Here is a 25752-nt window from a genome sequence, read left to right on the forward strand (position 1 = left end):
TGTGGTCTCATAAGGCTGTACACAGAGCTAGGTAAGTACAGGTTTCACAGTGACAGACCAATCACACATCAGATAGCTTTTACTCCTACCGTTTTTCTTTCACCTAAATGCAACTCAACTGTCAGCCCACCTCTGCCTCCCTCGCTCCTCCAACGGTTTCAATCGGTCAAGTACACTACGGCGCGCGTCCCTTTAACGCGCTCTCTGAAACGTAACAATTTGTCGTGGCATTCGGAGTGCTCGCTCGGAGACGTGGAGACGCAGGCTGTAAATGATGGACCTCTGGAGGAGCTTGGCCTCCCTGTGAGGAGGAGGAGTGCTAGGGTTTGAGAGAGCACTTTACCAAACACACCCTTAATCAGATACGCTCAATACTGACACGTGTAAGGTGGTCAATATGAATCTCATGTATGTGTAAACGTAAATCCTTCCATCCATTTTCTTCCGCTTATCCGGAGCCGGGTTGCGGGGGCAGCAGTCTAAGCAGGGACTCCCAAACTTCCCTCACCCCAGATACGTCCTCCAGCTCCTCCGGTGGGATCCCAAGGCGTTCCCAGGCCAGCCGAGAGACATAGTCCCTCCAGCGTGTCCTGGGTCTTCCCCGAGGCCTCCGAAGACATTACGACCACAGCTACGAGCGGCCGCATCGACAATAGAGGTGGAGAACATGGCCCACTCGGAGTCCATGTCTCCAACCTCCCCCGGGATCAGGGAGAAGCTCTCCCGGAGGTGTGAGTTGAAGACCCCCCTGACAGAAGGCTCTGCCAGACATTCCCAACAGACCCTTATGATACGCTTGGGCCTGCCAGGTCTGTCCGGCTTCCTCCTCCGCCAGCGGATCCAACTCACCACCAGGTGGTGATCAGTTGACAGCTCAGCCCCTCTCTTCACCCAAGTGTCCAAGACATGCGGTCAGAGGTCAGATGACACGACAACAAAGTCGATCATCGACCTCCAACCTGGAGTGTCCTGGTGCCACGTGCACCGATGGACACCCATGTGCTCAAACATGGTGTTTGTTATGGACAAACTGTGACTAGCACAGAAGTCCAATAACAAAACACCACTCGGGTTCAGATCGGGGAGGCCGTTCTTCCCAATCACGCCCCTCCAAGTGTCACTGTCGTTACCCACATGGGCGTTGAAGTCCCCCAGGAGAACAACGGAGTCCCCAGTTGGTGCACTGTCTAGTACCCCTCCCAGGGAGTCCAAGAAGGCCGGGTACTCTGCACTGCTGTTTGGCCCGTAGGCCGACACAACAGTGAGAGACCTGTCCCCAACCCGAAGGCGCAGGGACATGACCCTCTCGTTCACCGGAGTGAACCCCAACACGAAGCGGCTGAGCTGTGGGGCAATGAGCAAGCCCACACCAGCTCGCCCCCGCTCTCTGCGGGTAACGCCAGAGAAATGGAGAGTCCAGCCCCTCTCAAGAAGTTGGGTTCCAGAGCCCAAACTGTGCGTGGAGGCGAGGCCGACTATATCTAGTCGGTAATGCTCAACCTCCCGCACAAGCTCCGGCTCCTTCCCCCCCAGCCAGGTGACATTCCATGTCCCCAGAGCCAGTCTCCATGTCCAGAGATCCGGTCGTCGAGGCCCCGCCTTCGACAGCTACCCAGATCTTCCTGCACCGGCCCCCTTACGGATCCTCTTGCGGGTGGTAGGTCCACATGAGGACGGCCCCACGTCACTCCTTCGGGCTGAGCCTGGCCTGGCCCGGCCATCAGGCGCTCGCTGTCGAGCACCCACCCCAGGCCTCGCTCCATGGTGGGGCCCCTGTAACGCCAGTCCAGGCCTTGATTGAACACTCGTCATAAGGGGCTTCTGAAACGCTCTTCGTCTGACCCGTCCCCCTGGACCCGTTTGCCATGGGTGACCCTACCAGGGACATGAAGCCCCCGACAACATAGCTCCCAGGATGATTCGGGTACTCAAACCCCTCCACCACGTTAAGGTGGCGGTTCAGGGAGAGGTGCAAACGTAATTAATGTGCTGCGTTTTACAAGAATCCAACTTTTGAAAGTGGATTATTAGGTTTGTTTTTTTTTTGGTTTTTTTATATATTGTAAATGTAAATAAAATGCCTAATAATCCACTTTCAAAAGTTGGATTCTTGTAAAACGCAGCACATTAAATATTGTACTAACGCAGTAAAATAAAAAGCAAGAAAGTAAAAAGAAAGTATCGCCTTCTAGCAAAGTTACACATGGTTTAGTCAGTAATCGAATACTGTTATGTTTATCTTAAAAGTCGGTCGGCCACCTGCTTGTTTCCATGGAGACGGTATTGCTTTATTGCTGGAATATGCCGCATGGTGACGTTAAACTTAACCATTTTATATTTATTCAATTGCAGGTGCTTTTAGTCCTATAAAACAACTGGAAAAACATTCTAACTGAGTGGTCTAGCCTCTCCGCAGATCTCACCTTCTAACTTGGCCTGGTGATGCCACTGGTTGTCTCCATGGCAATAGAAAAGTTTGATGAGAAGATTCAGGGTAAAGAAAAGTAGGTGGTGCATCATCCAGTGTTCTTTACAACACAAAGCTCAATGAACAACTTTAGGTTTGGTAACAGGGTTGACTTTTTTTTTTTTAGTATCGATACTTTTGACACATTCACAGGTCAGAAATTAACCTTAAAGACCATATAGACGAGATGACCACTGTGGAACCTACCTGGACAACTGAGGGATTACACAGATATAAGACCAGGGGAATATAAAAGAAAGTACTACGATTTACCATTGAAGTCTACATTCCATTATCATTGTCGTATCAGAATCAGAATTAAGTATCGAATCCATTCCTAGTATTGAAATAGAGCATCATGACAACATTATTTTGGAATTTTAAATTTTAAGGCATTACAGGGCAAATAGTTACTTGTAGTACCTGCAGTTTTCGAAAGACTTTGAAACTAAACTAAGCCAACTTTTTTTTGTTTTGCTTTGACCAATTACTTCTTTCCTTGCCCACTTTTACATCTATCTTTCGTAATGAGTATCGACTCCCTCTTCCTCCTGTGCAGACACCCCACTTAACCAGCGCTGGTATTTTAATCAGACCTGTTAAATTTAGACGCGTGCCGACTGTTAATGCGTAGGTCGCCGCTTCTCTGGATTCCTGGTAACCTTTGGGCCATCCTCCGCGTGTTCCGACATTAATCAAGTGAAACGGATAGTCCGCACCCCTCCCCCCCGCATCCCCTCCGTCCCCCGTACTCACGCTATCAAACTCATTTCGAACGCGCCACCCACTGAGCCGCGCGTAAACACATTCAAGGCTGTTTAAAATTAGTGGAGGGCTTCGGCTAATTAATTCTCCCCCGTCACCAGAGGGGGGCCCCGCGCTCGCAATCTATCTGGGACGCAGCCTTTTCTTTTGCTAGATTAGGCGTCCAGATAGGGGAGGAAAACAATATCCATTAATTTGCGCTGCTACCTTCTTTGTGATGGTGTGAAAAAAGAAAAAAAAAGAAAAAAGTCATTCCTAAAGGTTCGGTGATATCACGGCGTTTTAAAACTCAAATGAACAGTGATCAATGGCGCTTTAAAAAGACGGATTGCGCGTGACAGTTTGAATGCTTTCGGGATGCGGTGAGGAATTTCAATAGGATTTCGATAGACTTCTTCAATTAAAAAGGTGCGAGTGTGGTTTTTTTTGTTTTGTTTTTTTAAGATATTAGAGCTTCGTCGTCGTTGGAGTCTTGTAGCAGATGTACAACGACGTGCTATGGAAACGGAGGGAGCGTTTGAACGGTGACAACATCTGTAATCATAAAAGTCTGCGGCGAAATATGAAATGGCTGAGTCAAAGCTGCTTAATAGAAGTTGTTGGGAAGATTTAAAACTTGTCTTCGGAAAGGGTGCGTGCTCGCTTGAAAAATATCGCTAAATAAACTTGGTATTTCATTGCTGATGCCATATGTGCGTTGTGAATTAGCCCCGGGTACAGTGGTGAGACTGTGGTACTACTATGGGCAGGGTCTTTCTTGTAGTAGGAACGTGCATTCGACAGGCTCATGTTTTTCTAATTAGTATATCCTCTGGTAGATTAGTGCTTGTGGTAAACGTGTACTGTTGTTTCACACAGAGGTGGGGAGTGTAGCCCAAAAATGTAAAGTAAGAGAAGGGCTGGACTGGGAGAAGAAATTCACCCTGGACTTTTTGGTCTGGACCAGGCCCCTGGAAAAACCTCATAGCTCCAGATTGCCAGTTCAGTCTCGAGTAAGAGTAATGCTACCTCAAAATAAATATTTTAAATAATGAGCAAAATCTGGTATTTTCAAAGGATAGACACAACTAAATAATACCTGAAGGAGCAATGCAAGAAACAAACGTTTCATATTGCCGACATAAAGCTTTTGTAGATTTATTCACAGTGGGAAGAGGAACCAAAAGTAAGAGTACTGTTACTTCAATAAAACATTACTTAAGTAGGAGTAAAAGTATGCAGCTAGAAAAGTACTCTGTTAGATTTAGTTGAGTAACTTTTGTACTTTTCAGAGTATCACCTATCTCTGGTTTTATGTCAATCAACTGTCAATTTGTGGGAAACAATGGAAATTTAGAGGAAGTAAAGCCAATTCCATGCAAAATGCAAGTACCATACATGCACAAGAATTTATTTGTTTAATTTTTTTGACAATTTAGACATTCCGTTAACGAAATAAACCTGTTATCATGCATTTTTACTCAAATAATAAGTTATTAGGTGAGTATTGTGTATGTCATATCTGCGGACTCTCTCCTCTAACTAGGAACTAAATGTATAAACTTCTACAAAATTGTCAAACCAGTGTAAACTAGGTGCAACTTTTTATCAAAAAATTAAATCTACTATTAACGACATTTAACTTCGTCTTGCCTGTCACATGTTAAAGATTAGATCTTTGTCTGTGTGAATGTCCTCAGGGTTGATCAGTTAATAGTGAGAAAAGTACAAATTACTCACTGTAAGTCACTTCCCATGACTCCCGCTAAAAGTAGACGACGAGCTGATAAACAGATTTGTAATGGTTAACCACAAGAGCCCTTAATTTTCCAGGTTTCATTAAGCAGACAGCACGCAAGACTTCACTCAAACCTTAAACCAGCGACAAACTATACAAAATGAGTACAATTATAAAGGTGTAATATGTAACTTTTCTCGTAGAGGTCCGCACAACAATACTGCTGTGTAGAAAGAAGCAAGTTAAACATAAGTTGTGACTAGTTTGTTAGTAACTCAATTGTAAACTCAAAGCTAGATTTAACCGTAAGAAACCAGACTGACATGCGAAGAACACACAAACTCCACACGGGCAAACCCCACACTGTTTTAACCTGGTTGTTCTTGAGTTGGTGCAGAATAGCAAACCAGTTCTAAAATATTGAATAGAAATGTGATTATTGTCTTGAGTGATTCTTAAATATATGTGATAGTGTCTGTACCTGAGGGCATCCATGGATCTGTACTGGAGCTCTTCTCTCTGGTGCTGATCTGCTCCCAGTCCAAGTCGTCCTCTCTGCCCTGGCTGTACCCGCACGCTGACAGGGGCCTCTCAAAGTTACAATCGCCTAAAAAAAAAAACCAAAAAAAAACTCCATTACTCACTTCACACATACAAAGATAAGAGAATAACATAAGAAAACGTATATTGTGAAAATTACACACCAAAATTTGTATTGATCCCATAAAAGTATTGGCTTTTCAGGAAGTAGCAGGATTACCAGACAGGTTCAAAAACAGACAAAACCAGGTTTAAAATGGGACAGTAATAGGTTAAGGTTAGGTTAAGGCCGTTTTCATTGAATTGAGATCCCGTTGTTTGAAATTGTCATCAGGATGGATATTTTTAATGGAGAGAGCTACAGCCAATCCTGTCTGTAAAAGTATGCAGTTTAGAGTGTAATCATAATCGCTAATGGGTGATCACACCCTCATTAGAACCAGGAAGTATTCAGGTCTGTGCTCAGACCGGAGTACTTCCTGCACTGGCTCCTGTGGTTCAGAGAATAGAGTTTCTCCATGGACCAGCACCTGCAGGGACTGACCTCCTGCTGGAGCCCGGAGCCAAGACTAAACAAGGGGAATCAGAGTTTCAGTTTTATGCAGCTAAAACCGTCTTCCAGAAGCTGTGAGATGGGCCTCTACTTTGACAATATTTTCTCAAAATGGTTCTGTTTAGCTGTGCATATGACTGAAAGGTTTTTATTCTGTATTCTTCTCTTTTAATGTAAAAGCACTTTGAATTACTACAAATTGTGCTATACAAATAAATTGGCCTTGCCATTTGCATACTGGTTATTCCCTGTGGTTGTCCTTATTTGGATTTAGGTCTGAGGATGAAGTTATGAATAGGGGATAAAAGATGTCTAAGCCACTTATTTCTGTTTAGACATGGATTGTCTTCAGACAGATATAAGGCAGTGTCCCACCAGTAACCTGAATAGAACTGAAGAAGCCTCTTTGATAATAATAATTTGAAATTGTCAGTGATCAGCTTGGGCCTTTTTAACCTGGAGAGGTCTACAGCCAATCCTCTGTCAGTAAAAGCATGTGGTTTGAAGTCAAGTCTTCTTCAACCTTGAAATTAAGATTGCAAGTCTTATTTATATGATTTGAAAAGAACAAATAAAGTTAAATCTAAAACTGGGATAGAATTGAAAAAGAAAATGTGGACTCGATGGTAGATATAGACCTAAACCAAAACAATACACTGAGAAAACCCCAAGTACCACAGTTCGACTAAATCCATCTTTACAATAGCTGCAGAGGCCTGGTTGTTTCCTATTAACTTTGCAAATGAATGCATTATAAATTAAATCGCTTTTCTGCTGCAGTGTTCATAATGCAATCCGCCAGACAATGAGATGCTCTTAAGTGAGACAGAGTGAGGGATGGGTACCGCTAGCGTCACATATATTCAAATCATTAGCGACGCGGCAGCCCAATTCCACAATGACAAGTACAAAGTGTGCAAACTCCATCATAGTTAGGCATTATGCTTCGAAAGTGTACCGCCATCAGGGTACAATTGATTTATTTCACCTCTTGTCCGATACACAACTTTGCCGCTATGCTATACTGCCTAATTCTTTTCGCAAGCTGCTCGCAAAATGACAGCTAGCAACCATTAGGGCCCCGGCTTGAACCAGAGCGACATATGATCGATTAATACAAATACGCCTTTATTCCCCGGCACCTTAAAGGCCACGGCGAGAATGGAAGAAAGATTTTTTTCATTTTTCGTTCACTCATTTTGGGCCAAAGTGCTTTTCAATCTGCTCATAAATCTAGTGCAAAGGAGCTGATAGAGAAATAGGAGCTGTATTGTTGTGCACCGTAAAGAGGCTGGTGAAGGGGCTGGATTAGTGGGACCAACAGGGCTATGGGTAACGTGGGGAAAATGAATGTCATGGGTTTATATATGATTTTGAAATTTCATCTGCTGAAATGTTGTTCACCAAAAAGATGGGTGGACTTGATATGTTGTTGCACAAAAGGAAAAAAAATGTAATGAAAATATAGAAAATGACATGTTCTTATGGGAGGACATTTCAAAATCCATATGCATTAACAAGACTGTTCTACAAATGCAGTTTGAACCCAGATACAATAAGTACAAATGCTGCCCGTCCAGTCATTTAATATTAGCCTGGCTCACGTCAAATATTATGGGCTGAAGTGCGTCTGTCAGCGTCGCCATGTTTCTTTTGGTTCTTTTGGGCGTTTCAACTTTGACCTCAATGCTGCTCTGTGACTGAGAATATATCAAGACGTTTGTGTACTCACAAATATCATGAGAATCTATTTTACTGCTAATGTAATATAAGAATTACAATCTTATTTAATATCAGTTAAAGAGTTAAAGGTGCGGTGTGTAACTTTTCTGGTCTTGTCTACATGATTATGTTATTACTATTTAACTTCATCAAGCAAGGTACCTCCTGGTCAAGTTACAAGTCAGATCTGTAGAGACATGAGCCAGAGCAGTCAGAATGCATGTTCAATTTTAACAATAAATCACCTGCAAATTGAATTAATTGCAAGCTATAAGTTAAGTTAATAAGACACAGTGGAACATTCCAGGCAAAGCAATATCATCTCCATTAAGACTAGCAGGTGGCGTGCCCTCCATCTGAAAAGGTACATAGTGCAGCTAAGTACTACTTAAAACATGAGGTTTTTATTAAAAATCAATCAAACTCATTTGCCCAGCCCGCGCAGGTGCTTTTCTTGTCTAATATTTTATGCTTCTTGTTGATAACAGATGACAACTGCCTGACTCTGCCTCTTCTATCTCCTTCCCCCCTCTCCCCCCCTCCCGCCTCCAAATGTTTCACTGATAACTTTCTGAACACAGGCGACATACAAATTTTACTGTTGTCGGGGGAAATGTCCTTTTTAGCCAGAATCGATGCAGGGCCAAAACCAATATCTCATCTGCTTACAAGCTCCTGGTGACATCCAGCTCAGAAAGGCTACAGCCGCGCTCTTGTTTGACCATTTATCTGCGACCTGACATTTACAGTGCGTGTGCAAACCAGTGGCCAAACGAGGAGCACGCAGACTAATTAATTTCTGGTTCTCTAGGCCACCTGCTAACGATACATGCAGGGCTGTGTGAGTGGGTGGTAAAGGGAGGATTGCCAAAGCTGAGCAGGTACGGGGCAAAAAAAAGAATCAAGGATCATCATTAAGCATTTTCTGTTTGATTTGATTTTGTCAAGTAAAATTTTTAAAATGCTATGATTTGACATCTTTATTGTTTATGTTCAAGATGTCAACCATCTCCAGAAAGTAACATAGCGTTGCTTTAAATGGCATGTTGATTCCATGGAAACAAAGTTAAAACCATACTTTGGAACGTTCTCCATAGAGACAAGTCTTATGTCATACTGTGGAGGCTTATAGCCAAAGGAACAACATTTCCATGAAAACAAGCAGAGGGAGTCAGATTAGTGGAAACGCAGACCCACTCACTTTCAGTGCAATAAAGACACGGAGTGGCTGTTGAACCCTCCATTATAAAGACCCACGCTGATCACTGAGAAATGATTCAATCTTGAGATTAATTAATTCACTTCAATTCAATTTTATTTATACAGCACATTTAAAACACAGTTTAAGATGATCAAAGTGCGTCACACAAAAGCCAACAAAAACAAATGTACATTAAATATGACACATAAGAAAAGAGCAATAAAACATCAAGATATCCTGCCGAGAAAGAAACAAATGCCAGGGAGAAGAGGTGGGTTTTTAGTCTGGTTTTAAAATGCTTTACAGAATGAAAGGATCTGACAGGCAGAGGGAGAGTGTTACATAGTCTGGGCGCTGCCACAGAAAAGGCCCTGTCACCTCTGGTCTTGAGCCTGGCCTTGGGCACAGCCTGCAGGAGCTGGTAGTGTAGAGCTACAGTAACGCCTCACTCAGGCTGCACCCAGCCCAGTTGCGACTCCTGTGTCGGACAGTTTAGTTGCAGTGTGACACTCACACAAGTACCAGGGGCTCTGCTGTGCTGGTGCGGGCACCGCCTTTGAAGCCGCACGCATGAAACCACGAGTTCACGCCATAACTGTTTATTAAGACAAAAGGCTTGTGGTCGAATCCAGCAAATTTTATTCAGGAGCTCAAAAAATTTAATTGGGAGCTCTGCTGCACCTCAGCTGGCACCACTGCACAGCGTGGCCCCAGAGCTCCTCTCCTATTATGTACTACCTGAATACTTGTGGCCACCGGAGTGGAGCTGCACCACGTGCAGTCTGAGCCCAGAGTAACTCCCTCCAATACAGAGGACCCATAGAGTGCAGACATTTAAACACAATTAATCTTTGTTTTTGTCAGCAGACAAGCTGCATTCTGGACATTCTACAAGTGCTGTCAAATGAGACAATATATCCTTATATACAGCAGGTATTGAAGAAAAATACAACTGAGTAAATAAAGCTATTGTAAGGTGTACTTTTATTATTAATTAGACAAAGAATTTAAAAAAAAGTGGATTTTCAAGTGGTTTGATGTGTTTTGGAAGTGGTTTGAAGTGTTTTGAAAGTATAAAATGGTGAAGACAGACACCAAGGACACTGTTAAAAGCTATTTGCGTGGAGGCAAATTGAAAAAGCGTTTGGAAATGCTTTAAGAACAAAGCACTTAAAATGCTGCAATGATTTGACCTTTTGAAAGTAAATAAGGCAAGTGTTGGTTTTAAAATGGTAAAAAAAAATTCCATTAAAGTATGTGTGTGAAGTGTGTGTTGTTTTGCAAAAGTAAGTGTGCAAACCATGGACCCTGTTACATCTAGTGAAGTTTGTCACAATGTTGCAAAGTTGAAATAATAGGTTGTGGATCAGGGACTAAATCAGGAAAATATAAACTTTGAAGTTGAGGTATTTTCAAACTATGAAAGGAGGAAGTAGTTATTTGAAGTGGGACTAAAAATCTAAACTCCACCCACAACCACATTACAAATACAGCTGCTAAACTGGGCAGTGCCTGGAGGACTAAAGGGGAGAGTGGGGCAAGTGGAGGGGCGGCGTCTAGGCATATGAAGAACAGTGTGTGCTTGGTCTAACAGGTATCCACACTTCACTGTCTGTATCAGAAATATCAAAGGGGGCTGAAAAATATTGTTTCTGCAGAATCAATGAGCGGAGCACTAAACTGTTAATCTGAGGTGAGAGAAAATGGATTTTATTTCTAAATCACAGGTGACCGAAGACCTCCTTAATTTCACGTGTCACTGAAAAAAATGAATCCGATTGCACGAACATGTTTGACCGGGTTTGAGACACAACAAAGGATGTGGGGACTAGTCTGAAATCAACCTGTATTAAAAAATCCAGACAGAGAAACGGTAATACAGAGCGATATCATGCTGGATTTGCCAGGCAACAGAAAGCTGCAAATGTATGTTTAAGTTTTCACCTCTGAATCAGTCTACTAAAATACAGCTCTAAACAAAAACATGGCTCAATCGTTCTAAATAAATGCATTTTGCCAAGTTTTGCGTTGAGCCCATGTTGTCGTTGGCTATAGACCCACAGCGTCTGGCTCGGCTTCGTCACTATTTTGCTTGTATATTTTTCCTGTATACTTTGCCTGTACATTTCTCAGACGCTCTGCCCTGCTCGCCCACCTTCCTGTCGCAGCAGGCATGGGCACAAAGAGGTGGCTGTTATGGGCGTTTGATATTCAAATCAATGGCATCGACCAGGAACAGAATGCATGCCAAGTCAGTGGGAGATTCAGAGCGGTGCAGGCCAAACGGAAAACGAAAGAAACAAATGGGCTGTTTGGTATCATATTAAAAGGCGAATATTAGTTTAAAGGGGATGTATTATGTAAAATCTACTTTAACTTTTTTTTTTTTTACTTTTTATGACAGTGTTCCCTCACCATAAGCCTACACATGTTGTGTTTCGATTGATTCATGCATGTAATTCTGTATGGTCTTGCATTTGAGGCACGACTTCTATTTATTTATACAGGGAAACCCAATAACAGTTGGGCTCTATTTTTCATGTCCTGTTCAAAATATAATACAAACAGAAAAACAAACAAACCAAACAAATATATAAGTCCATATAAAACATTAAAAACTGGTGCAGGTGTGTGTATAAAAGTTTGCTACCAGATGGTTAAATTGCAATTGTGTCACCAATGTACCCAATTTTGCTTTTCCTTGGAGTGTATTCCATTTCTGTTAAGCAAAACAGACAAACTGCAGCTAGTCCTTAGCTTTATGCAGTCATGTGAACTGGTATTAAATGTTCTGGTATCAATTTGAAGTAGTCCTTTGTAGATATATTTCATACAGTGCTGTTCTCTTCTAATAGACAGTGACGACCAACTGACCTACCCTCTATCTCAGCCCACGGGTTTGTGATTATGAAAAAAAAGAAAAGTCCAGGTCATACATGTAGGGTTAAAAAAGTCATGGAACCTTTATTAAAAAAAAACAAAAAAAAAAAACCAAAAAAACATTATTGACAATACACTACTTACTGGGACTGAATTTCACTATGAACAGTGTCTCTCAGTGTCTCTTCTGCAGTTTTGTCCATGAATTTGAGCAAAAAGTGTCTTGATAAATTGTATAAGCTTCTCTTAAGATCAAAATCGGTCAAAGTCCACTGTGCATTGTCTGCACCTAATCAGAAAGCATTTTATTGTCAGTGAATCAGGAAGTGTGCGCTTAACATGGTAGTTTTTGTTTGCATTAGTGTGATGTTACATTCCGCTCTGGCCTCTGTAAGCAGTGAAAGTGCTTATAAACTCATCTATTCCATGTGCAATCAAGCAAGTACTAGATACAAATGTGCATAAAACAGAATATTATGTAACAGAAGTAGGTATGACGTGAGAATAGGCAAATGCAGCATAACTTTGGACCACTGTAAACCGTTTAAAATGAACCATCTGTTTTTCATGTTCTAAGACTTCAAACCATTTTAGATCTATATTGTGATTTACAATGAACAAAATGTAACAAAAGAAACTACGTGCATTATAGACTAATACGAAATACCTGAATCAAAGCATAATGTGTCCTCTTTAATCTTGAAATATTATCCAGCTCATAATTAAGAGATACTTTCTAATGGGTCTCTTGTTACCTCTGCAGCTCCAATAAAGATATTAGGGCACAATATTGAGTTAAGGCATTCGACAATTTCAGTAAGTAACTCCATTAGCCCGTACGCTTGCGCTAATAAAAGACCCGGGCGACTATGGTTTCAAATGGATTATCTGTGAAAGCAATAGAGATGTGGGGTGGGTAGGGGGCTTGGAAAAATAAAGGATTGCTATGTAAGAGCTGCTGCCTTTAATTGCGAGTACAAACCATTGAAAACTATCCGTACGTTGCTCCAATAGGTCAATTTGCGGGGTTTTGACGGGGCACGGCTTTGGTGTTAGGTTTCCGTATTGGGAATTTCTTCAATACCGACTGCAGCGTGTGTTATCGACCTGGTAAAGAGTTTCCATGTCAACACAGAAATGACGACATCCATAAAGGTCTACTGTGGCCAGCTCTGTCACTTTAACTTATATTTGAATGTAATGTGAGGGGAGAGGAGGGGGTCTTAGAGGTATGACGAACAATGTGATCGGTTTAACGGGCATCCGCAGCTCAAACTCCGCCCCTACAGCCAGGTGTTTGTAATCAAAAACACCTAGCCGTAATTGAGGCAGTCCTGCGTGATGTCACATAGTACTTGAAATTGCAGTGGCCACCGGGAGGAAGCACACAACTGGAGATGCCATCGCTTTGACCGGGATGTGTAAATATCTAATCCTACAAATATACGTTTAATCTTTCATTTATTGAACGACAAATCGATACAGTAATAATTGTGACAGGCGTACTAGGGCTTAAACATTGAGTGCCACCATTCATGTTGCGTTCCATCAGTAGCTATGGTTCAAGCGCAGGGTCCATTCAGTGCACGTATGAATGTAGCAGTCAATAGCACCATAATGGTCTCCCTCTCTATAAGGGCAAAGCTGTCAATAGTTTAATGTTGAGGCAGAGCGCAGCTAAGAATTCTATGGCCGAATGGGAAAAATGCACGTTTTTTGGTCTTGTTTATGATTAATATCTCCCATCAACGTGAAAAACACATGGCGCATAGTTTAATGTCGTCTCTGTTAATGAATGTGTTTCGTAATGACTTAATTATATAAAAACACACAGCTTTATGCCACAAGATTGTTATGGGAAATGTATGGATCCAAACAAAAGTGGCTCAACATGTGGATTTCCTGGTTATATTTCTGCATTTTAAAGGCTGGTGCTGTTCTATACGTTAGCTCTGGTGCATTTTTAAAAGAAAGAGATAGTGTTAACCTCCAAACATTGCAAACTATGAACCAGGGCTGTTTTCACACGCAAGTAACAAACAAACCTACCTAACTTGGCTCTAAATTGGCCCCTGTAACTGATAGCCTCATTGAGCTTCACTTAACTGGAGCCGAACGCTATGGTTGACGTCACACTCCCTTATTCCACTTCTTTATACAGTCTATGGTTTATAGCAAAAGCAACGATTTGTCCAGTTGACAGATTTAAACTTAGTCTTGATCCATAGCAAAAGACTGAGGCATTACACAGACAGTCTATGATAATCTGCTGTTATCAAATCACATATACTGCAATTACTTAAGTCCTTTGCAAACGGTTTCAAATTCCAATTGCGATTTTGATTCCACTGCAGTATCTCGCGGCCCTACTCGTAATAGTTGGCAAATGCACCTAACATATAAACAACAAGCGGTACCACTTCATAATAACTAGAACTATAACAGTCCGTCTCTCTGTAGGAGGTTTATAGTACTGCCAGTGTGGCCCAAGCCTCTATATAATCAAGCCCGACAGCTGCTGAAACAGATATCCAGACCGACCCCGCCAACTCGCCCAACATTTTACTTTCAATAAAAACCTGCGTGAGGTGTGAGCCCAGCGTACAAATGACCGCTCTACCGTGTCAACCTTGCTTTTCAGAGACGCCGGCTAAAAAGGTACACCCAGATATGTCATGGAACAGTTTAGTCCCGAGTGAGAACACACAATGGTCTTTATAATCTCACGGCGAGTGCGTTTCAAAAGAAATCCATCCATCTTTTCCTGGACGGAGCCGAAGGACCGGATCGATAATTCAAAGCCTCAAAGCAGGAGCCAATTTCTGCTAAAGATTTGAGAGTCCGACTTAAAAGGGCTTTTGTTATTGCAGCTGTAACGAAAGTAAACTTTGAGCGGGGCTGCTGTGAGTGGAAGTCTGATACTGTGCAGATCGTTGTGAGTGCCGGGCCGGTGCGGGGATTGCTGCGAGGAGCCCATGGAATATTGAACATGCGCTAGCGGGGTGAAGCTGGAAAAGCTTTTTTTATACTTTAAAAAGGTGAAGGGTCGGAGGGTCAATGCTATTGCTTTGCCTTGAATGTGCAGAGTACGCCACTAAAGGTCCATGTTAGAATGTTGTTACCTCCTCAAAAACATACCTGGAGTTGTGTTTAGTTTCATTCACATGTTTGAGTAACACTTTATTATAAGTCTGCATCGACAAAGCTCGAAATGCTCTGTTCCACCTTGTGATGTCATGAAGTCAAGAAAAGTTAACAGCTGCCCTTTACCTTTTGTTCAGTAGAGTTTGGCAGTTCCAGGCCTGAAATAAGGTGGAAGGAGCGTTTTTAGTTTGAGAGAAGAACCTAAACATACAGTACTGTGTGTTAAAAGGTATGTTTGTAATGAGGAAACAACATTATAACATAGACTAAAAGAGATAGAAACTTTAAAGGGCCCATATTACACCATTTTCTGATCTGTCTACTTCCATCGAAATATGCAGTGATCAGTTCCTGGTTAGATCTGTGAAGAGTGCAGGAAGAATGTATATTTGTTTTTCCAAATAGCAGTAATCAAACAAATGCAAGATATACAATTTAAATGCTATAGTGTGGACAGTTCAGATCTGTTGAGAGGCGATACTGCTCACAGTAAGAATGGATATTTTTCAAGGTATTTTTGAGCAGTAGTTGAATGAATGCATGATAGAGAGTCATACTGTGGAACTCTCCAGGCAAAGCAATCTCCATGGAGACAAGCAGGCGACTGACAAAGCTACACAGTGCACCTTTAAAGATTATACAAAAAAATGTTCGTATGTGCAAATGTTACGCTGAGCTCATATTTAATCTAATTCAGAAATTTACAGTGAAATATGATTTTGAAAAGGTATTGTTAAATAAAACTCATCAATTAATATATTTTGTCTTTTTATGGTAAATAAGAAATTACCAGAGATTTCGAACTTTGTCTCTAGCTCAGTTTTTAAAAAAAGATAATTTGAAAAGTATTTTGTCTGTCTGATTTGCTCTCATTATACACTGCTCCTGAGTACAGTGCACATGAGCAGATGCGGTATCATTACAGCAGCTAACTCAGCCTCACATGGAGTCCTCGGAGGGATCACTCGTCCCTGTGGCGCGGATCATGGCTAGCTCCTCTCTTTAGCCCCTCTGCCAAATCTGCCCTCACCAGCTCTTGTCTGCCTCACTGTCTGCACTCACTCTAACAAACATCTCGTCTGCTGGGTCCCTGTAGACTTAAACCACAAGGCAATCCGGGGTAATTTAAACCCAGTGTCGACTATCTCCCTCCAGCTCGGCCAGTTTAGAGCCAGTGAATCCTGTAGCTAAGCCCGTAGGAGACTGATAGGCCCTATTTCACTTTATCTATTGACAGCTCCGCCAGGCCCCTATCTCACCAGTCAAGTGCGTGTATATATACACTATCCATTTGGGGACTTTGAACTCTGCCAGGGATTTAGACAATCTATCTCAATATCATTATCAATCACGGCTCGCTGCTGGCTACATTGATTTGGGAGAAATAAAGAAGTTGGAGTGAAGATTTGCACTGATAATCTGCAGCGGATCGTGCACTTGTCAGCAAAGCGACGCGAAACAAAACAGACAAACTGAACGAGGGCTGAATGATTTGGGGGAAGATATCTGTGTGTGTAATAATTGTTCACAATTTATGTTTTGATAGTAGGATTCTGTTCAAAACTGGGTTAGACCTCATATAGTCTACACAACCAATGGATGAAACTATGAAACCTATACCTGAAGGGATTGCACAGAAGACCCCGTGGTAATATAAAAGAAAGTACTGTTATTTAATGTTGAAAATCAGAGTTTGAAACGTTAGTATCGTGACAACACTAGTCTGAACAAAGCACACATCTGTATAGACTGCAGATATTTGGTGCAGAAAAATAAATAGGGCGCGAATTAGCAAACCCCCGTCAGCCCTATGTTTAGCTCAAACGCGTTCCTAGAGAGACCTCAACTGCAGGCGAGATTTTGTCTTGTCAACCCAGGATCAAGTTGATGAATATGCTTTACAGGAGGCATACAGCGCGGCAATGATCAAACCGCCCCTCATACCCCCTCAGACGAACACGTCGATGACAGGCAGCCTTCTCCTCAGATATGCTAACATCTGACACATGATTTTCAGCTATACACTTTGGTACCAGCCGCGTCTCTTCTTCCCTTCCACTGCTCCTGTCAAGAACTCTGCGAAAAAGACTTCAAATCTGTCTCCATTCTCCATAACCTGTCAGCCACCAATTAAGACTGATATTGCTCCGCACTCCGAGACAGCGAAGATTGTTATTGTCGTGTCTTCCTAAGTGATAAAAATGAGAACTTTCGAGGCTGTCGACGCACAAAGCATCCGGGTTGGGATCTACAAAAAGTGATGCTAATTCATCTTGCTTGTTTACCACAGTCCATCAACTGGGTCAAATAGAATTCATAAGTTTTGGCCAGACGTATTCCCCATTATGGATGCCATTTTGAGGACTTTAAGTTCAAAATGTGCATGCCAATTCCCTGCTCAGTGTTTGTTTAATAGAGATGATCAAGTGGGTCAAATAGTATCCACAGCTTCTGGTCAAGACATTTCCCTGTTACGGACGCCATTTTGAGGGCTTAAAATGCGTAATATGACACCTATTAAATAATCTATAATAATAATAATAATAATAATAATAATAATAATAATAATAATCTATCTATTAATACTCAGTGTTTGTTTTATATTGAAAATCAAGTGGGTCAAATGGTATCTATAGCTTCCAGTCAAGACGTTCCGTTGTTATGGATGCCATTTTGAGCACGTAAACAGGAATTAGCATCACATTTTGAGTTCTCTGATAGAAACCCAAAAGTATATAATGTTGTAGATTGTGATGCCAAAAGTTGAGATCCAGGGGCGTATATATAAGCGGATGGCAAGATTTTTGAATGAAAGGAAACTGCTACATAAATATGGTTTCATCTTGATTCATTTGTGCAGACTTTGAGCTGTGTGCCACTTTTTGTCCCATGTACATTAACCTATATAATACAGAGATACTACCCATAAGAACCTCACCTTGATGATTCTATTGAAATAGAAAATTAAAACCATACTTTGTCCATGGAGATATACGAGTAAGGATGCATGTTTTTTTTTCAGTGCTATAGCCTCAAGAACGCCCATTTTCAAAGTTACGTCACATGAACACAGCCTATTGACTGATCAGAGTGCCCAGTGTTTCTGATCAGATTGGATCAATTGAAAACGACAGGCACAAACCACCTGTCGTCCTCAATGTGAACTTAGAAGAAAGCGGGATTAGCTTCGCCACAGCGCACCTAGCTCCTGTCTCCATTTTCTTTCACAGCCAAAATCTGCTCGTTGTCCGCGGAGACTAGATAAACGGTTGTTTTCAATTCAGCCCAAAACCTAATTCTCTCAACGGCAGAGTGGAATGGCTTGTTTGCTTTTCTATTTGCTTGTTGAACATTGCCTCAGAAAAGACAGGCTGCCAGAGCATAAGAGGATCGCAAATCAAATAGCAAGTAAGACCAAGTAATGGGAGACAACTTATTTGGATAGGAGACAAGAGAAAAAAACATGCACGGAGGAATAAAGCTAAAATGTTCATTTGTTAATACTAGTTTAGAATTGTTTTAAAGTAAATTAAGCAGGTGATGATATAAAAAACAAAACAAGCCAGTGAATTAAGGATGCACCGACTAAAGACATGTTCTGCCAATTGATTAGTAGAGTAAAAATAGCGCATGGAAAAAGCTCTCAAAAGTATTACAGATATCTATGTATATGACCGAAAATGTACTCACAACACTACACGTGCAGGGGAGTTCATGCAAAAACAACTATTTATTCAGAAACAGGAAGGCGGTGTAATTTTCTAGCAGACAGATTAAACTTATGAATCTTTAGCAAACTTATTTTATGCAGAAAGGAGAAGTTAGTGAATGATTAGTCAACAAATACAAATTTTACCATACAAATCAACCAGTACCTACAGCCCTTGTTTTTTTCAGTTCTGATACCGATTTCGTTTTTATAGCTTGAAGTGACTGCAGCATTTATTTCCTTAAAACAAAGAACAAGTTATTTATCTCTCACGTAACTACAAAACAGCTTTGTATAAATAAAAGTTCAAACGTTATGAGACTTTCTGGGTCGACATTCACAAGTAAATGCACATTCAAATTTACGTGGTAAGACTAGTCAAACGAGGATATCAGCTGAATCGATATTTGGAAGCCGATATCTAGATCTAGCTTCTTTTTTTTCTGGAAAATGTACAAATTATAGTTTTTATACACCTTGTTCAAATAAAAAAAACATGTATCCATCTACCCACAAACGGCAAGCAACAGTGATGCTGTGGACTAGGTGGGTAAAACGTCTTGCTCGAGGACAAAACGACACCTTACCAAGGAATCAAAGCACCAAACACTAGATTACAAACTGAGAAACTCCCATTCCATTTTTAATTTTTTTTCCAGTAAAAGGTTGTCTGATATTAAACATGTTTTTTAACCCAGTTTGACCACACCAGTAGCTTCTTTGTCATTCCTGATTGCTCAATATGATGAAGCTACATGCCCTATACCAGCAACTAAGTTCAAGCATCAGTATTTTTGCATGGAAAGTTGCCCCACTTGAAAGTGTTTGTGACAGTGAAAATCCGGGGTTAACCCAGAAGTTACCTCCGGGCTCACCTCCTAATCCAGCTTTGTAGAACAGGGCCATGCATGCATAGCTAACGACTGATCAGTTACGCTTTGATTATGTCCTCCTTAGTTTTTGGTCTTGTTATTGTTATAGTGTATAGCTAGAGGGTTACATCTGAGAAATTACTAAAAGATACACTGTGTAGCTTTTCTGGGGGAGGGTGCAACTCCTCGTCTTCATAGAATGCCTCACAGTATGCTGTCAAACATGTGTATTTTGTATTTATTTCATTATGAGTGTTATTATTGGGGAGTATTATGCAAAATCAACTCTTTGGACCTTTCTACCATGATATAACACTGTTTCCTCATCAAAAACATGCCCGAATAGGTTTTAGATATCATGCATGTATGTTTGAGTAATCTAGAGATCTCTCCTGGGCCTTATATGAATCTTCCTCATCGTTAACAGTACAGTCCTGTCCAATGCTCAGCCCACGAGCCAACTTCATCCATGCTTCTGCACAGCAATTTTCAGTAAATATACAAAAGCATGATATAAAACAATGCACTACAACTTCACAAACCTGATGTGATGTGCAGTAGTTTCATTAGCAAAATGCAAGCCAATTGTGATGTGATAGCACTCTGAGAGGGAGGGGAGACTCGGAGCGGTAAAAATGAAAATGAAACTTATTAAAGCATGTTAATATGTTGTTTTCTGTGAATATAGATTTTCAAAACAATAAAAGGTAACATGGTGATATAAATATGATGTGTTAGCTGTGAATGCCCCATAGAAGTGTAACATTCCTTCTACAGATCGGCTTGTGGCACTACTGTTTAATGCCATACTCCAAAACAATAAGCAATACAATAAAATCTCCCTAGAAACCAGCACATTTCAGAATATTTTCAATTTGGGTAGCTTTGAAAGGTAAAGAAACAAATCTGCATTTAAAACCATTCTGAAAATCCATACCTCTTTTTCTTTTTGGTCCTACATGACAACATTTAACAAACGTCACTGCTTTTGCCTTGCTTGCTTAGCTATACCCCGACGCTTTCATCAAAATCCCCCAGTTAACATTATTTACAGTGGAATTCCTCTCGGATTGACTCACATAAGCAATATAGTCTCATGCTAGCAGGGATGGAAATCACAACTTCCTCTGGCTTGGCTACACACTTGATCCGCGTTAGCTGGACCAGCGGCCTAAGCTGTGATCGATGATGGTAAGAGGAGAGAAATCCTGGGTATCAGGTGTAGAATACATGCACCTGACAAGACCGAGGGGTTCGATGGTTAAACCCCCTACTATGGCTGAGTCCATTGAAACCCCATTCCCATACACTACAGAGGATGACCACTCGATCCCGGTAAAACCTGCCACGTCAACAAAGCTTTGAATTGTGTCGGAGGAGAGAAAAGAGAGGAGCTACGAAATGCTAATGTCGACTTTCCCAGATTTTAATTTGTCAAACATGCAACTTACAATGGTATAAATGAGTCCAATGGGAAATGCCCTCTAGAGGAGAGAGAGAGCGAGCGAGGGGGCTGTTTGATCACTGAGCAAACAAGAAAATTATGGAGGCTTTTTGAGTGTACGCAGTTGAATTGTATTGGATTTTGAGTAGGCAGAACGAGCTGGCATCAAGTTAATCTCGGAATATGAATGGATAGATATACACAGATCTCAGCGATACCAAAGAGATTAACAACATATTGAAATGTAGCACGTCTAAAACTTATTACTTACAATACATTATTAGCAGAGGACATTATAGCTATATGTGGCTGCGCAATTTATCGCAATCTGGATTTAAACTGATGACCAGTCTTTGGACAACAGAGCACTAGCAAAGCAGTAACACAATCATAGCAGTCGTCTTGTAGGCATCAGGATTGTCAAAAGTATCGAAATTAGATACTCACTTGAGGAAGTATCGATGCTACAAAAAAGTCGTAATCACAGGACAGAAATGGACCTTTCCTGAATAGCTTTAGAATGATTTTGAGCTGTATCAGAACAACTATAAGACCACATAGACTAGTATACACCCATGTACCACGATGTAATCCCTCAATCGTCCAGGTAGGTCCCATAGATGAAAAAGATAAAAGAAGAAAGTCCTATGATTTAACATTCAAAATGACATTCTTGCCTAAGCGTGAATTGTATTATTATTGTAGTATCTGAACCAGTATCGAGTATCAAGTCTATTCTTTAAATTGAGTTTGAAATTTCTGCATCGGAACAACAAAAACATGCATAATTTACAGTAACACATGAAGCTCATAGCACACACACTGTACAGGCAAAAGAGCTAACCACTCTGCTACTTTAAATAAAAACCTTGACCATAATTGTACACAAAACTAGGTGAACATAACACTATTGCTAATGTATAAGCCACAACTCTTTTAGTCTATTTCAGAGGGTGTAATTTGTCAAACATGCAAAGCTTGAAATAGGCCCAACGGGAGCGCTCCTCTAGAGAAGACATGGTGCTGTTTGATCAGAGAATAAACAATAACATAGCACGCTTTGTTGGATCTGCAGAACTAGAACAAATGTGTGTTTTTCTGCTCGGAGGAGGGAACGACTCCAGGTTGAATGTCAGAGAATTAGGGAACATAATTGGGAAAAGGTAGCTATGCAGAAGAATACAAGGTGCGAATCTGGGACACGGGGAGAAACGGCGCCATTTGTTGCATTAAGTATCACAGCCTTGTCTTAACAATAACTAAAAATTATGAATAACATAATATTGAAGACAAAGTGTAATGGTAGAGAGAGAGAGAGAGAGAGCCGGAAGAACTTGGTTAAAAGGGCCGAGGCCTTATAGTTCATGAATACACCTTGATCACAATACCTTGCAGTGGAGCTGAATTTTCTAGTGGATTGTACAACACCTGCTCGACTCCATGGAAATGTAACTGCTTTGCCTTGAATGCTCCGCAGTGTGGCATTAAGCTCATCTTTCTCCATGTAGACAAGAATACATTTTTTAAAAAGGGCTGTATTTTAATAAATTGAAAGTGGATCAGTTTAAAGCCATACTGTGGAAGATTCCAAGCAAAGTAATGACATCACTATGGAGACAGCAGATCGTGGCTCCCCCCCCCCCTTATTTTATTTCCAATCCTCGGAAAATCTATGTAAGACTCGGGTGTGCGCAGCTGTCCGGAGGTGCAGTTTGACCTGTGCGTAGACTCACATGAAGCCCTCAGGTTTAGGGTGGGTCATAATGATATTGTTTGTGAACCGGAGCGATGCTTTTACAGGTGTGGCAGAGGAGGAGGGCCGCAAACCCAGAGGGAGGCGGGGAGGGGGGTTTCAAAGTGCTGTCCCGCCGTCTTCATCTGCGCACTTCAAACGCTCGCACGGCCTTTGTTTTTACGGCTGAGGTCCTAGAAATGGCTCCCCTGAAAGAGGAGCGGTGCGCTGGTTTAATCCAAAGGTCCAGGGGTGGTGTGGGAGAGGCAGGAGGCAGGTGGGAGCGGCTCTCTGATGTGTCCGTTTAGGTTCATGGAAGTGGAGAAATCAATGCAATCCGACGTCCGTGGTATTTGAGTGGTGGTGGACTATAAAGGGATGGTCAGATTTATTGTTTTCTATATTATATTGTGGCCGATAACCGATATTTGCCATTACTACTGAGTATCAATATAATCTGTGCCAAGGCTCACAAACTGAAGTAAAGTTTTAACGTCACAAATCAACATTTCCAATATAAAAATAACAATGTATTTTGCGAGATATGTTATTTGTTGCACCTTTTATGCTGCCTGGGATCCAGAACACTGGTGACTCTAATAGAGTTCAGATGGGCGTGATTGACAGGTGGATTAGCCAATCAGTGACATGCATGGTGTCTGTATCAAAACAAATATGGCTGCTTATGAGGAAAAAATGAAAAAAGGGGATGAAAAACAGTAGATTTAATGAGCAAATAACTAAACTATTAATCTGACGTGAGAGATTTTGTTTGTAAATGATGGATGACCAATGAGCTCCTCCGTTTCACATGTAGCACTGAAATAAACTCATCTGACTGCACGATCACATTTGGTCCCCATGCCCTTGTCTCATCTTGAGCCAGAACCAGACTGATAACTGTATTAAAAATAAATAAATAAATAAAATACAGACATTCTAGATTCGCCAAACAACTTCCCAAATCTACAAAATCAACAAAGTGGATATTCTTAAGCTCAAATCCAGTCAAACACTTCACCATCTTCAATTATCTAAACTAAATATGGAGTCTAAAGCTCCACAAAACATACCATTTATCAGCAGGTTTCTGTTGTGCTGTTGGGACGACGACAGAGACACACTGGTCAAACTGAAAACAAGTAGGAGGCTTGGGTTCCTCTTATACATCCGAGCTGCAACAATGACATTTTCAAACAATGCTCATAATTATAGTATACCACTAAAGATCAAGCTCTCCTCTTCTGTGACATTTCTCTTCCGCTCCCATAACTGCACAATACCCCATTTACACAGTATATATAGACTACCGTTCTCTACTGTTCATTGTTGTATATTTTTGAGATTTAAACCGTGTTATAATTGTGTTTTCGCATTACAATGATACTAGTTTTCCCACACATTATTTTGGGTTATACAAGATGGAAGACCAGTACAAAAGTAGTCAAGTCTTTCAAGTTAATTGAGTTGAAGTATGCGTAGGGTTTTAAGTGTTTTTGAAAGCTTCTTTGTTCATCTGGGTTAACCATGTGACGTATTATAATAGCTGGTATATTATGTTGTGTTAAAGAAGACATATTGTACTTGTGCGTGATATATAGTTATAGGCTGACACCTGTGGATCATTATGCTATAATTTGGACATTTTAAGTTAATTTTAAGTCACTTGATCTAAAAATCTCTGACTTCTATGGATAAGTGCATATCACTATAATCACTAGCAGATATATATATATATATTTTCCCATTTGTGTCAAAATTACTACACAGTGCTGTTGAATCCTACATGTATCGCATTAATTTTTTTAAGAAAATAATGTTGGAGAGCAAAGTAAGTGCAGAGCAGTGGGTGTGTACTGGTATCTTTGAAAACAGGAGCAATGACATCTTGAATACAGGAGTATAAAGATTACTCTGAAACTCTATAAACAATAATATTCAAAATAATTTATGCCACTGACACAATAACACTGAATGCAAAAATGCAAAAAACAGTTCTAAATGTGCAATGGTAAATAAAATAAAATAGCTGCATGAAAACACTTCAGTAGTTTGATCGTATTAAACCTCCTTCAACTTAAATCCTGACATAGTAAAGAAAAATAAAGAAAAATAACTAAGTTCCACATTTCAGTTCAAACATTTGTAGAAATCCACTCATTATTAGAAGTGCAATAACTTCTAATAATGTGTCCCTCATTGCAGCTAACCCACTTTTGGTCTATTATAACCAGCTCGCCCAGGTCACCTCCAGCAGCAGAGAACAGTAACAGTAAATGAAATAAATCAGATAAATTGACTCAGACAGTCAAGTGGCATGAATAAGTCAGGACAGCAAAAGGAATTCCCAGAGTCTCATTAATAATATTAATTTTTAAATCCAATTATTGTACAGCGCTGCGTGACCCACTTCTCTCATTTAAGTGTCATTTTGGATCACTAAAGCAGGACAGACTTTTACTGTTTAATGCAGACTGCGCCAAAGATTCAGGTGCAGTTCAGATCAAGTCCAGACCAGCTTTTCAATAACATTAGGCCAATATAAGAAGATGTGACAGTCACTTTAATATTGTATCAATATTACATGAAATAATTTAACACCAACCCGGAGTAAAAGGGCAGACGTTCACCAAGGCAATATGCTACAATATGCTGCAATGTAAAGATAATATGCTCACGTGAATATTGTGAATAACACTGCTGTTAGTTAATTTACTTATCAGGGACTAAGGTTGACAAAAGTATCGAAAATCAGATATTAATCGATAGTAAAACTAGTATCAAAACTACATACACAATTGAGCAGGTATTGATACTGTAAAAGTCACATTCATGGGACAGAAATGAAGGCCACATGGAAATATAAAAGACAATTGCATGTGATTTGCAGTTATTATTGTGGTATCGGAATCAGTATCGAGTATCTATTCTATCTATTCTAGGAGTCTATTCTCTACTAGCGAGTTTAGTATAATGACGACACTATCAGGGACAATCCACACACAA

At 40.8% G+C, this 25752-nt stretch overlaps 1 protein-coding gene across 4 annotated transcripts in view; it reads right to left on the reverse strand.

Moving 5' to 3' along the window:
• Positions 1 to 25752, reverse strand: part of ptprma (protein tyrosine phosphatase receptor type Ma) — a 337914-nt gene that overhangs the window by 264285 nt on the left and 47877 nt on the right. For all 4 annotated transcript variants that reach the window (XM_055228666.1, XM_055228668.1, XM_055228667.1 and 1 more), the window contains exon 2: positions 5431 to 5556. In XM_055228666.1, coding sequence (XP_055084641.1) covers positions 5431 to 5556 — 126 coding nt within the window. The remainder of the gene's footprint in view (positions 1 to 5430; positions 5557 to 25752) is intronic.

The sequence above is a fragment of the Periophthalmus magnuspinnatus genome, chromosome 17, assembly GCF_009829125.3.
Source record: "Periophthalmus magnuspinnatus isolate fPerMag1 chromosome 17, fPerMag1.2.pri, whole genome shotgun sequence".
NCBI classification, from domain to species: domain Eukaryota; kingdom Metazoa; phylum Chordata; class Actinopteri; order Gobiiformes; family Gobiidae; genus Periophthalmus; species Periophthalmus magnuspinnatus.